The sequence below is a fragment of the Durio zibethinus genome, chromosome 14 (assembly GCF_047325235.1).
Source record: "Durio zibethinus cultivar Kanyao isolate XHJ-2024 chromosome 14, ASM4732523v1, whole genome shotgun sequence".
NCBI lineage: Eukaryota > Viridiplantae > Streptophyta > Magnoliopsida > Malvales > Malvaceae > Durio > Durio zibethinus.
Window position 1 is genome coordinate 1,711,998 of NC_143175.1, and position 12,866 is coordinate 1,724,863.

Sequence of the window (12,866 nt, forward strand, 5' to 3'; positions counted from 1 at the left end):
AATTTTATAAAATTTACATTCAGAATATTTGATAATTTCTCATAAAATAATTTTTTTATTTAATTTCAATTTTAAATTATTTTATGAACTCAATTTTCAATCTTAAAAAGTTCATACAATAAATAAAAATAAAAATAATAATCTAATCAAATCCAAACCCGAGTATTTGGCTATCCGGGGTCAGGGGCCAAATTATCCAAATGAAGGATAAAAACAAATAGATTCCAGAATCTAAATATTTTCAGTCCCAAACATACAAACAAACAAATAAAAAAAAAAAAGTTAAAACCACGAAAGCAAAATAAACTAATACGTTTATCAAGATATCTTTCAACAGTCAAACATTAAAAGTCAAACATCTCACCTCTCAACCCTCATCCGACGGTCCAGATGCCACGACCCCAAATTAAAAATCCCTAAAAAAAAAACCAAAATCAGAAAACAAATTATAATCTAAAAAATAAAAAATAAAAAAAATCTGCAAAGTTTTTCCTCTTTCTCTCTCTAAAACCTCAAAAGCCAATGGAACCCAATGAAACCCAACAACACTACTTCACCACTGTGACCTCCACCACTGTAACTACCTCTCCGTCACCGACCAATGGGCTTCTGCCGCCTAATGAAAGTGGAGGGTCCCATCACATGGTGTACCCTCACTCCGTGCCTTCGGCGGTGACGTCGCCCTTGGAGCCTGCTCGGAGGAAGAGAGGGAGGCCTAGGAAGTATGGCACCCCGGAACAGGCCTTGGCTGCTAAGAAAATGGCGTCGTCGAGCTCGAAAGAGCGGAGAGAACAGCAGCAGCAGTTGGCTCTTGGTGGCGGCGGTGGTTCGCTTTCTGCCTCTTCTAAGAAGTCTCAGTTGGTTGCTTTAGGTGGGTGCTTTTTTTTTATGAAAATTTGTTACTTTTGGGTACCTTTTTTTTCAATTTGATGGTTTTTGGGGTTTGTTGCAAATTTATTGAAAATTGAGAGGGTTTTTGGTGCATTGTGTGGGAAACCATTGTCTTTGTTTGCTCTCTATTAGGGGGTTTGGAAAAAGAATTCTACGTTTGATACCCTTTTTTGTGAAAATTGAGAGGCTTTTGTTGCAAATTTTTTGGAATTGAGAGGGTTTTTGGTGCATTGCATGTGAAACTCTTGTCTTTGTTTGCTCTGGTTGGATTTCTGATAAAAGATTCTTCTTTTTGGTACCTATTCGTGAATTTGATGGTTTTTGGGTGTCTTGTTGCAAATTTGTGGAAATTGAGATTTGAGAGCGTTTTGGGTGCAATGTTTATGAACATTGCCTTTGTTTGCTCCGTGTTGGATTTTTTTTTTTTTTTGTAAAATATTTTCCTACATTCTGGTGTCCTTTTGTGAGTTTGATGATTTCTTGGGAGCTTGTTGCAAATTTGTCCAAATCGAGAAGGTTTTTGATGCTTTTATCATGATTCGTTGCCTTTATTTGGTTGTTTTGAATGACCACCTTGCCCTCATACGGTTTTGTTTTGGGTAGTTTAATCAAATTATATGGAACATTTAGTTTATAGTTTACCTTTAGGCAATCAATGTGGTCTTGTGCATATATCTCATTTGACCAATATATTTTGTTCCTGCTTTTGTCGTCAAATTTTGGAATTTATTTATTGTGTTCATGCAGGTCTTTGATTTCAGAGGCTTAGGTTGTAAAATTAGTGATTTTGTGATGCTTTTGCTGCACTATTTGTAGAGCCTTTTTTTGCGGGAAGGAAAAATATAAAACTTTAATCCATGTGGAGGACGTTGTTTTAATCTATAGTAGTTTTAGTTCATTCCTCAGTATTCTTTATTTTGTTCCTGTACGAAGAACTTTTATTGTTTTAAGTGCAAATCCAACTTGCATGGTTGCATTGATTCATTTTCCAAGTTCAATTGGTTTGCTTTTAGCTAGAAGATGATATATCTACATTGTTCTGTGTAGCTTTGATTTCATAACCAATATCTGAGCCAAACACAGTTGACCAATTTATATTGTCCTGCTTTTGTTGTCAAAATTTGGAATTTATGAAGTTTTTATTTATTTATTATATTCATGAAGGTCTTTGATTCCAGAGGCTCAGGTTGTAAATTAGTGATCTTCTGATGGTTTTGCTGCACTTTTGGTAGAACCTTCATTTGCAGGAGGGAAAAAATTAAAACTTTAATCCATGTGGATGACATTGTTGCATTATTTACAAACCTGTTTATAGTAGTAGTTTTTGTTAGTTCATTCCTCAGTATTCCCTTTTTTTTTGTTCCTCTGCAAAGGGCTTTTATTGTTTTAAGTTCAAATTGCATTGATTCATTTTCAAAGTTCAACTGTTTGCTTTTAGCTAGAAGATGCTATATCTACATGGTTCTGTGTAACTTTGATTTCATAACCAAAATCCAAGCCAAACACAGTTGAGTTGTGTGCTGTACATGTTGATTGATATTTAGTGGTAGTGGATAGTGCTCTAAACTGATCCGACTGGTGATAGAAGAATATATAAATCATGCACTCAAATTCTTTAATTAGATACTTAATTCTTTCTCTTGCTTCCCTCTAATTGATGCAGGCAATGCCGGTCAAGGTTTTACTCCACATGTTGTCAATGTAGTTGCAGGAGAGGTATGGTGCTCATTAATGTTGGAAGCTTTTATTAATACTTTAGATATGCATTGACATCAGTATCCTTGAGAAACAGATATTCTCACATATCAATTCTGATCCTTGTAAATTTATGTAATCTGTTGAAATATGTTTCTGCATGGTCCAATTGTGTTTTAAAAAGCTGTGTTCTCCGATTTTGTTAAAAGAAAACTTGGCAGAGTTTGACCTTTTGTCGTATCTTAAAGAAAGGTTTTGAGGCATGGTTCAGTTATATAGATTGTTCCATTGATTATGCCTCATCTATAGATAATAATTTATTTTATAATTGGAATAGCAGTGCTTTAGTAGTGGACAAAATTGTTAAATGAAGAGAAGTTGGAAAGTCATCAATGGCAAAAAACTGTAAATGAGAAAGCTTAGATTGTAACTTTCTATTTCGGATATAAAATCCTTAAAATGTTCAAGATTGTAATGTTTCCATTACAAACAATTGAGGCCAAGATAGCCATTGTGGAAAGTTTCCTGAATCATGAGGATATTTGTGATATTTCCATTTTTTTATTGTTATTTTAATTTCCCTGTTTGTAGTTGAGGCTGGTTACAAGAAATGGCAGCTAAGGCATTTATCATATGCAATAGTTTGACAGCATTATTTATTTCTGTTTCCACTTTTTGCATCAATTTGCGGAATCTTAACCCTTTAGAAAAGAATTTATGAATCCTTTTCCATTGTTGTCTAAGAGAAATTCTCTATTTATGAGAAGATACTAGCCTTTTGATCTAGCATGCCTCCATTAACTAGAGTTGATAATTGGTTATCTCAAGAAGAGTTGAAAGAAGGGATTCAGTCCTTTCAGCTCTATCTCTCTCTCGGGAATGATTGGACAGGAAGCATCTATGGGTATCTTCACTGATATGATTCAACACAAAAGATAATTTGTTGTGGTTACATTAAGTTCTCAGCTGTCAGTTTTTGACAAGTTGAATTATGCCATATCTGTTTTCTTTTCCTTGATCTTTTAGCTGATAATGGGGTGTTGGTGCACATTCCATAATCCACCTTTGTCAAAGAATTCCTTATCTATTTGTGCCCTCTTGGGTATTATAGGTGTTCAATGTAGTATGCCATGAGAGTAGTTTTTTATGTTAATTTTTATGAATTACATTTACAACAGTCTTGAGTCATGTAATGTTATATCAACTGTGCTAGATCAAGATGCAATATTGTTTCTATATGTAAATGAAGTTTTTTTGTCCTTCTCCACATGATATAGGATGTAAGCCAAAAATTAATGCTGTTCATGCAACAAAGCAAGCGTGAAATATGTATTTTGTCTGCATCTGGTACGATCTCAAATGCATCTCTCCGCCAGCCTGCAACATCAGGCGGTATCATTGCATATGAGGTAACAACTTCCTTTTCCCCGTTTGTTATAATTATTTCATATCAAGATATCTCCATGTTTATATATCCTGTAATCCTTAAATTGGATCTGCATTTTTAAAGGAATAAAAGTATACATATAAAAGAATGAATCAAGTTTTGTTGGACAAACCTACATTACTTCTAATAGCTGGGAGAGGATTTAGTGTCTTCTAAAAAAAGGTTTAGAAAATTTGTTGTTTCTTGTAAATAGATAATAAAGTTTGCAAGGAAAACAAGGATGGCTGGGTTTGTTACTTAATACAAAGTAAATGAGGGGTTTAAAGAAAGGTATATAAATTCAATCATAATTGGAAGCTTATTCCTGTGCTTACTTAGGAAACTAGTCCAGTTGTTTTGGGTTGCTCATAACCTAATAATTCTCCCAATTAAGGAAAAGACAAATTTTCCAAGTAGTTAGAATCTGTTGTTTTCATCAGCTGATTGTAAGCATGTTTACAATTTCAAATGTTGTACACACCTTAGCTATGCCATGACTATTGAGTAATGAAAATCAGAGAGGTAGCTATTGATATTATGCTACTCTTAGTGTCAGGTAAATATTTCCAGGTATGGGATATGAAAACAATCTATTATGAAGCCATTTGCATGTCCATATGCCAAAATGCATATATCCTTGCCTCAAAATTAGTTTACTTTCCCTCTTTATCAATGTTCTCATCTCTGAGAGAACTTCATGAAAGTTGCAAATTATTTGCCTATAATATGCTTATTTAGTACTGTCAGAATATGATTCTTTCCTGGGTGATATGATATTAGGGCCGATTTGAGATCATTTCACTCTCTGGATCTTATGTTCGGACTGAAACTGGAGGGAGGACTGGTGGGCTCAGTGTATGTCTATCAAGTGCAGATGGCCAGATTATTGGAGGAGGAGTTGGTGGACCTCTAAAGGCTGCCGGCCCAGTTCAGGTATCAGTATTATTAGTGTTTCATTTGGGGAAGGGGGTGATTGGAACCCTGTTCTTTGAGTAGGGGGATACTTGTATCTACCATTGAGCCAAATGCTCAAGTGCATTATTATTTAAAATATACAGTTGATATAAAGAAAACTCTGGTTAATTACATCATATATGACTTGGGACTCTATATATATGTTGGCACGAGAGCAAACAAGAAAGAGAGTTGGCGGCTCCTTTTTTTTAAGAAGCTTTAATTGTCTGTTACTTTATGTCGAAGTCATAACGGTTTATTGCATCTACAGGTTATTGTCGGTACATTTATGATTGACAACAAGGATGTTAGTGCTGGTGCAAAAGGTGATGCCTCTGGCAGCAAGTTGCCATCTCCGGTTGGTGGGACTTCAGTATCTAATGTTGGCTTTCGCTCAGCTTTCGAAACTTCAGGGAGAAATTCAATTGGGGGAACTGATGATCATCAAAGTTTCGGAGGAAGTCATTTCATGATGCAACCACAGGGCATGCATGTGGCACCTCGGGCCTCGGATTGGAGGACTGGTCTAGATGATAGAATTGGTTTTGAGTTGACAGGTTAGAGTCTTCCACATGCATATATGCATGCTTAAACAACAAGAAATACTGAAACTAAATCTCTATTGCAGGAAAAACAGGTCATGGAGCTCGTCAATCTCCAGAAAACGGTGACTATGATCAGATGGCAGATTAGATATATGTTTTGCGTAGATATTTAAATCACCACTGTTTTACAAAGAGCGAATAGATGTACAACTCCTTGGCCCTTGCACCTTGCTCCTTTCCCGTAGTGTAATATGATATACCTGTACAGGTCCACCCATTACCCTTTTGTTAGTTGACACTAATTACTGATTAGAATATGCACCATAAGGTAAGGAGATGGCCTTTGAAAATCCTAGTCCTGTGCTTAATTGTTGAAATGCTTTCAACCTATTATTGCTGATAATTTTCTTACTTTGAGTTACATGAATCCTCACAGGTTTAGAGGAGTGGGGGTTGGGGGAGACTAATCATGCAAAACTTGAGTGATAACACATAGCAGTTGTGCATTTAGTCTTGAAATTACTTATTGTTCAAAGCCTTTTAATTAAGTTGTGCCTTTAGTCTTGAAATTATTGATTGTTCAAAGCCTCTTACTTAAGTTGTGGTTCCCAGGCCTAGGAGATAAGATATTTTAGGTGTGAAAATTAACTTGGAAGTGTGTTATATTTGGCATCTTCATGCACACAAGTCAATCGATGTTGAATGAATAATTATATTTCCATGTTTTTCTCCTTTCCTACTCATTGTGTGATAGATAATGGCCTCTTGTCTTGTCTACTCATTTTGATTTTTCCCCTCACACTGAGCATTTAGTGCATGTGAATAGAATAATTGTGCTTTTGACAGGTTCTTGTAAAAGGGGGGAAAAAAAAAGAAAAGAGGATTGTTTCTGAGTAAACAAACAAATCTTAAAAGTTGATTGTAGTGCACATTTGGGATTATTTTCTGTTTTGCAGAAGGTAAAATAGTTTGGACTGAACTCTGCCTTTCAACCTTAATATGTCTGAGGTTCCTTTTGGTAGCATGGTGGGAGACTACTCACTGCACCGCGTGGTGTGGTTTTATAATTCAAGGTTTCAATCATAAAACACAGTCGTGATGCAGTGGGAGGGACTCGCCATGCTGCCAAAGGGAACCTTGGGAACCTTAGCGAGTGAAGAACCTTTTGTCTTTCTTGTTTCTTGGTTTGCTTAGCCATTGTTAAAAGCAGATTGCAGCAAGGCCATCCATGAAGCCAGGAGGATTACTTAGCTCCTCAACTTGATTTTGACCATCTTAATAACCCATTTCCTCTTCTTTTATTGGATTAAACTATGCTAACAAGAACATAGAGGATTTTACTTAGTAGTTGATGCATTTATCTCATTATTCAAAAAGTATAATTCTTACCAGCATTACCTAACAATCAATAACCATCCCAGGCCATGTGCAGTTAGCCGCCCTTGACATTTGATTTATTTATGTATGTGGTTTTTGGCATAACATTTTGCTTGGTTTAGAGATTAAGATTCATGAACTTATCCACCGGGGTTATTTTTATATATTTTTTAAGAAAAAAAATCGTAATTTAAAGATAAAAAAATGAATTATAGGTATTATTATCTTAAGTCAAAGATGCCATGTTGATACATAAGGTATAGTAGTATTTTTAATCACCTCTATTTATTTTATGACCAGAATCAAATATTGAAAGAATAAAAATAAAAAATCCAAAAGAAATGTCAATAAAATGTCCAAAGAGTTAGGGAAAGTGGTGCATATCAAATCAAAGTTAATAAAAATTAAATGCTGGTCATAAATAAAGTGTTGGGGATATTTTTAGATCTAAATTAAAAATTCCATGCAAAAGATTTAGATATTCCAAAAAAAAAAGTTTTATATTATCTAAAAAATTAAAAATATCCTCTGGCTCAGCCCCCCCCCCCCCCACCCAAAAAAAAAAAGGCCATGCGCAAGCCACATCAATATCACGTGCGCCACGTGGTTAGTGGTCCTCATTCCTCTGCACCTAGATCTGGGTCAACCCGCTACGTCTCATCAAGTCATCCTCATAACGCCCTCCAATGCTTTTAATGGTCAATATTGCTACGTCGGTGAATCCGTCATAGTGATCTAAACCGTCCGATCAAAACCAATTGGACGGTCAGGACGTAGAACTTTGGCTCCCACACTTTTTTAAAGCCCTTTCGCTTTCTCGGGTTGTGGGTTCTTCTAGGGAGTCACTATTTCCTAGGTAACTTTAAGACTAGTTCTTTTAAATGTGCCCTTCGTTCAAGTCAAAATTTTGTCAAATATTTCTTTCAATCTAAAGTACCTGATAGAGATGTTTCAATCTCAAACTACCTTCAGTCTCTCTTCCTCTGTTCTTTTAATTTAAACCTTATGAAGGGTCCTCTAAGAAGATTTTTTTTTTGCTTATATTGTTACCTTTTTACTAAGCTTTTAGTTGATCTTGTTGAAAAAGAAAAAGGGGGTTGTTTGTTGATTTGATTTGGAAAAAAGTGAAGATTAGGTAGAGTGGGTAGTGGTTATTTTCTCTTGGAAAGTTGAAACAGATTTTTTTTTGTTTTTTGGTGTTGGTTGAGATTGGTGGTGCTTTTTTCTGCCAAAGGTTTGTTCTGATTACCTTTGCTCTTTGATTTCTTGTTTCTCTCTTCAGTTTTTAGATAGATGAAGATAGGTTGATGTTTGATTCTTGATTTGGTTTCCTTGAAGTTTTTGTTATTCAGTTGAAGAAAGATGCAAGTTTTATTAAAGTCATCTCTTTTTCACAATTTCTTTCTTCTTTACCCTTGTTGTTATATGATAAAGTCTTGGAGGGGTATGAAAAATCAATATTTAGTTGCAGGGAATGGATGGAAAGGTTGAATTTTTTTAGTTTAGAGCAGATGGGGTGTTTTAGATCTTGAAATCCAGGAAAAGGACAACTTGCTTAAATAGAAGTGGGTACTTTTATAGATTTCCATTTGTGGCAGATGGGATTTTATTGTCTTTGCAAAGGAATTGGCTCGAGGAAATGAATACTGAAGTTTTTAGCTATAGTCGAGGGAGTTGCCCTTTCTTTATTTAATTGAATAATAAATTTTTATATATTGGCGGTGTGGAAGTTCGACTCTTTACATGTATGGATTGAGCCAGTACTCACCTGAGTGCCAATGTTAAGAGCATTAGCTCTTGGCTTGTTGATTTCTTTTTTGGTGATCGTGGTTTCTGCCATTGACAATGAGTTTGCAAATTGTCATTGTGATGATGAGGGCTATTGGAGTATACATAGCATTTTAGAGTGCCAGAAGGTGAGTGATTTCTTCATTGCTGTGGCATATTTTTCTATACCTATTGAACTGCTTTACTTCATTAGTTGCTCGAACGTTCCCTTCAAATGGGTCCTCCTTCAGTTTATAGCCTTTATAGTGCTTTGTGGATTGACTCATCTTCTCAATGGATGGACTTATTATGGTCCCCACTCATTCCAGTTGATGCTATCCCTCACCATTGCCAAATTCCTTACAGCCCTTGTCTCGTGTGCCACTGCAATAACACTTTTAACTCTGATCCCTCTCTTACTCAAAATAAAAGTGAGGGAGCTTTTCTTGAGGCAAAATGTATTGGAATTAGATCAAGAGGTTGGGATAATGAAGAGGAAGAAGGAAGCCAGTTCACACGTTCGAATGTTAACACAGGAAATCAGGAAATCCCTAGATAAACATACCGTATTGTACACCACTTTGGTTGAGCTTTCTAAGACTTTGGATTTGAACAACTGTGCAGTGTGGATGCCAAATGAGAATGGAACACAGATGAATTTGACTCATGAGTTGAAAGCAAGTTCTTCAAGGAGCTTTCACCAATCTATCACGACAAATGATCCTGATGTGGAAGAGATAAAAGAGAGTGAAGGAGTGAGAATCCTGAGACCAGACTCAGCACTTGGGCTTGCTAGTGGTAGTGGATCAGATGAGGCGGGTGCTGTTGCAGCAATCAGGATGCCAATGCTTCAAGGTTATAATTTTGAAGGGGGAATACCTGAATCGGTAGAGACTTGCTATGCCATTCTGGTATTGGTTCTTCCAAGTTCGAACTCAAGGAATTGGAGCTACCCAGAAATGGAGATTATTGAAGTGGTTGCTGATCAGGTAGCTGTAGCTCTATCCCATGCTGCAGTTCTTGAAGAATCTCAGCGAATGAGAGAAAAACTAGGTCAGCAAAATCGTGTGTTGCAGCAGGCAAGAAAGAATGCAATGATGGCCAGCCAAGCAAGGAACTCTTTTCAGAAGGTGATGAGTTATGGTATGAAGAGACCAATGCACTCAATATTGGGCTTACTTTCAGTGTTTCAAGATGAAAATATGAACTTCAACCAGAAGACACTTGTTGACACATTGGTCAAAACGAGCAGTGTTCTCTCAACTTTGATAAATGATGTGATGGAGATTTCAGCAAAAGATAATGGAAGATTCCTGCTAGATATGGGACCTTTTAGCTTACATTCCATGATCAAAGAAGCTTCTTGCCTTGCCAAGTGTTTCTCTGTCTATAAAGGCTTTGGTTTTGAAGTTGGTGTTCAGAGCTCTTTGCCTGACCAAGTGATTGGTGATGAGAAAAGGACTTTTCAAGTGATATTGCATATGGTTGGCTATCTACTGGACATCAATAGCGGAGGAGGAACTGTCTTAATGCGGGTTCTATTGGATGTCAGTAGCCAGGAAAAGAATGACAAAGTAAATGCGTGGAGATCAAGCACACAAGATAATTACCTGTACTTAAAGATTGAAATTGATATTTGTAGGGACCGTTCTCATGCAGATGCATTAGTCTCAACCAATCATTCTTCTGGTAGGAGGCATAACAATGATGAAATTAAGGAAAGCTTGAATTTCAGTATGTGTAAAAAGCTTGTGCAGGTGAATATCCCAGTTCTATTTCTAATTTCTATTGTCAATTCTATAGCTTGGTTTGACTGCTGCATTTCAAATGATAAGTTTGCAGTAACTATACATCCAATTGAAATGAAATACTGCCATTAGTAATAAATTGTTGTGTTGTGAGTGCATGATTGCTGAAACTTTCAAGGCATCTGAAATAATTTCCAGCTATTATACTGCATTTTTATTGTTGATCCCTTTTATTGGAACATTATTTTTGGACATGAATTGTTCTGTCAAAAACATCTTTCAGCTTTTTCTTGCTGTGGATAAAAAGTTATCATTTCTGTATAAAATATGGTAAGACACTGCTTTTAGCCTTTTATTGCTCAAAACTAATGGCTAATGCCATTTGTAGCCATTAGTGCAATTGATGTATAAGCTTTATACTGTAAATATCTGGAGTTGTTGGCCCAGAGCATTTGCAGTAAGTTGCTGGCTTCTTTGGGCTTCCTTCATCTGGTTTAGGTAATTCTGAATATTCTGATTTGCATACAGAAAATCAAGTGAAAACAGCTGCTTAAGGCTTCAAGCTTTCTCTAGAATCAGCTTGCAGAAAAATATTTATATAATGGAGTCTGAATAATACAATTGTGGATATCTTTAGCATTCAAGCATTTTTTGAAGACAAAACTGAGACTCTTATCATGAATACAAAATAGAGCATACATTCCTTGGAGCAATTTCATAATATTGACACCATAAATAGAAAAAAGGGATGCATGCCACAATTGTGCTTTGAAGATCATTCAATGTTTAAATTGTAGATTTTATTGAAATTTTGAAGGGAATTGTTTTTGAGCCCTGCTGGTGCACTTTGAAGCTGTGTTCTAAGTTTTATTTCTCTTCGATTAGAATAAAATGTTTGCTTGTCTCTACATATTGTCCTTTAATCATTCTTTCCTTCTATACAAGTATGATGCATTACCAGTGCGTTGCATGTATTAATGGTATATTATGTGTCTGGTATTTGCAGATGATGCAAGGTAATGTCTGGATATCCACAAGCTCTCTGGGCTTTGCACAGAGTATGACACTTCTTCTCAGGTTTCAAATCCAATCATATATACAAAGAACCATACTTGCACCTGGAAACTCTTCTGAGCAACCAAATTCCAACTCCAGGTTCAGAGGTCTTCGAATTTTACTAGTTGATGATGATGATATAAACAGGACTGTTACCATGAAGCTGCTAGAGAAGCTGGGTTGTGAAGTGACTACTGTTTCTTCTGGATTTGAATGTCTCAGTGCAGTTAGCCATGCTGAAAGTTGTTACAGAATTGTTGTTTTGGATCTCTACATGCCTGAAATGGATGGATTTGAAGTGGCAATGAGAATCCGTAAATTTCGCAGCCGTAATTGGCCATTGATTATAGCCTTGACAGCTAGTGCTGAGGATCATGTGCGGGAGAGATGCCTACAAATGGGAATGAATGCTGTTATTCAGAAACCAGTTGTATTGCAAGGTATGGCAGATGAACTTCAAAGAGTTCTGCAACGGGCAGGGGAAGGGATTTAAGGAGGTGCTCCCCTGGGTAGGCTGGAACTCAGATTTGATTCTTGGCCTCCAAGTATGAGGAGGTAGTTGGCAAGGTTTTCTGGCACTGATTACTTATTTCATTTCCTTTGGTGTTTCCAATCAGCTCATTATCACAATCAGTCTCAGCATAGAGATTTTTAACATAGCATTTGCATCATGTCATTCCATGGTATACTACAATATAACCATTAAATTTTGCTAACCATTTGCTCATTGAACTTTATTACTGGAATTTCATGGAATGACTTGAGGTAAAATTACTTGTTCACTTATTCAATACCAAAATCAAATTAAGTTTGATGTAATCCATAAATTTCTTTTTCTCTCTATCTGTTGAATGAATGTAAACTCGAGACTTATCAGCAGAATACCATGCTATGATGATATATTGACTGATTCTTGAAAACTTTAGCTGCATTAAGCTGAATTTTATAGTCAGGCATATCTTTAAAAGGGTTTATCAAGCTGCTATATTTTGTTTCCGATATCTTCCTTTCTTTTCCGGAGGGGAGCCTTGGTGTAATCGGTACATGTGACCTGGTGATCACGGGTTCAAGTCATGAAAGCAGTCTTTTGCAAAAATGCAAGGAAAGACTATGAACAACAGATCTTTTTCCGGACCTCACGCATAGCTGGAACGTTACGTTTCGGGCTGCCTTTTATCAATCTTTCTTTTACCGTTAGTACCGGTTAATGTGATTTAAACTATTTTAATAGCACCAGAGCTGAATATAATCAAGAAAGGGTTGAATCTTATTCATGAAACAGAAATGGAAATTTGAGTGGAGAATTCTGCAGTGCTTTTTTTTTTTTTTTTTTGCCATTACCGTGCAATCCATGCTGCTCTCAAGCTCGGACTTCCCATGCTCCACTGTTGCAAACTGCATGGACAG

General features: G+C 36.3%; 2 protein-coding genes across 2 annotated transcripts; both read left to right on the top strand.

Moving 5' to 3' along the window:
- Positions 1-432: 432 nt before the first annotated feature.
- On the top strand, positions 433-5,932 carry LOC111294488 (AT-hook motif nuclear-localized protein 14-like). Its single transcript, XM_022887801.2, has 6 exons — positions 433-871; positions 2,555-2,607; positions 3,864-3,995; positions 4,793-4,945; positions 5,238-5,523; positions 5,595-5,932. Exons 1-6 carry the CDS (start codon positions 523-525, stop codon positions 5,657-5,659), a joined length of 1,038 nt encoding a protein of 345 aa, XP_022743536.1. The 5' UTR covers positions 433-522; the 3' UTR covers positions 5,660-5,932.
- Positions 5,933-7,573: 1,641 nt separating this feature from the next.
- LOC111294475 (protein EIN4-like) lies at positions 7,574-12,379 on the top strand. Its single transcript, XM_022887783.2, has 2 exons — positions 7,574-10,412; positions 11,410-12,379. The coding sequence occupies exons 1-2, from the start codon at positions 8,667-8,669 to the stop codon at positions 11,950-11,952; spliced, it is 2,289 nt and encodes a 762-aa protein (XP_022743518.2). The 5' UTR covers positions 7,574-8,666; the 3' UTR covers positions 11,953-12,379.
- Positions 12,380-12,866: the final 487 nt, after the last annotated feature.

What these genes read in the sequence shown, in the direction of transcription:
- LOC111294488 (XM_022887801.2), top strand. Translation starts at nt 523, where the DNA reads ATGGAACCCAATGAAACCCAACAACACTACTTCACCACTGTGACCTCC. An exon ending in GTCTCAGTTGGTTGCTTTAG is followed by an intron (nt 872 to 2,554) that starts GTGGGTGCTTTT and finishes TAATTGATGCAG; the next exon opens with GCAATGCCGGTCAAGGTTTT. An exon ending in TCAATGTAGTTGCAGGAGAG is followed by an intron (nt 2,608 to 3,863) that starts GTATGGTGCTCA and finishes CACATGATATAG; the next exon opens with GATGTAAGCCAAAAATTAAT.
- LOC111294475 (XM_022887783.2), top strand. Translation starts at nt 8,667, where the DNA reads ATGTTAAGAGCATTAGCTCTTGGCTTGTTGATTTCTTTTTTGGTGATC. An exon ending in TGTGTAAAAAGCTTGTGCAG is followed by an intron (nt 10,413 to 11,409) that starts GTGAATATCCCA and finishes TGGTATTTGCAG; the next exon opens with ATGATGCAAGGTAATGTCTG.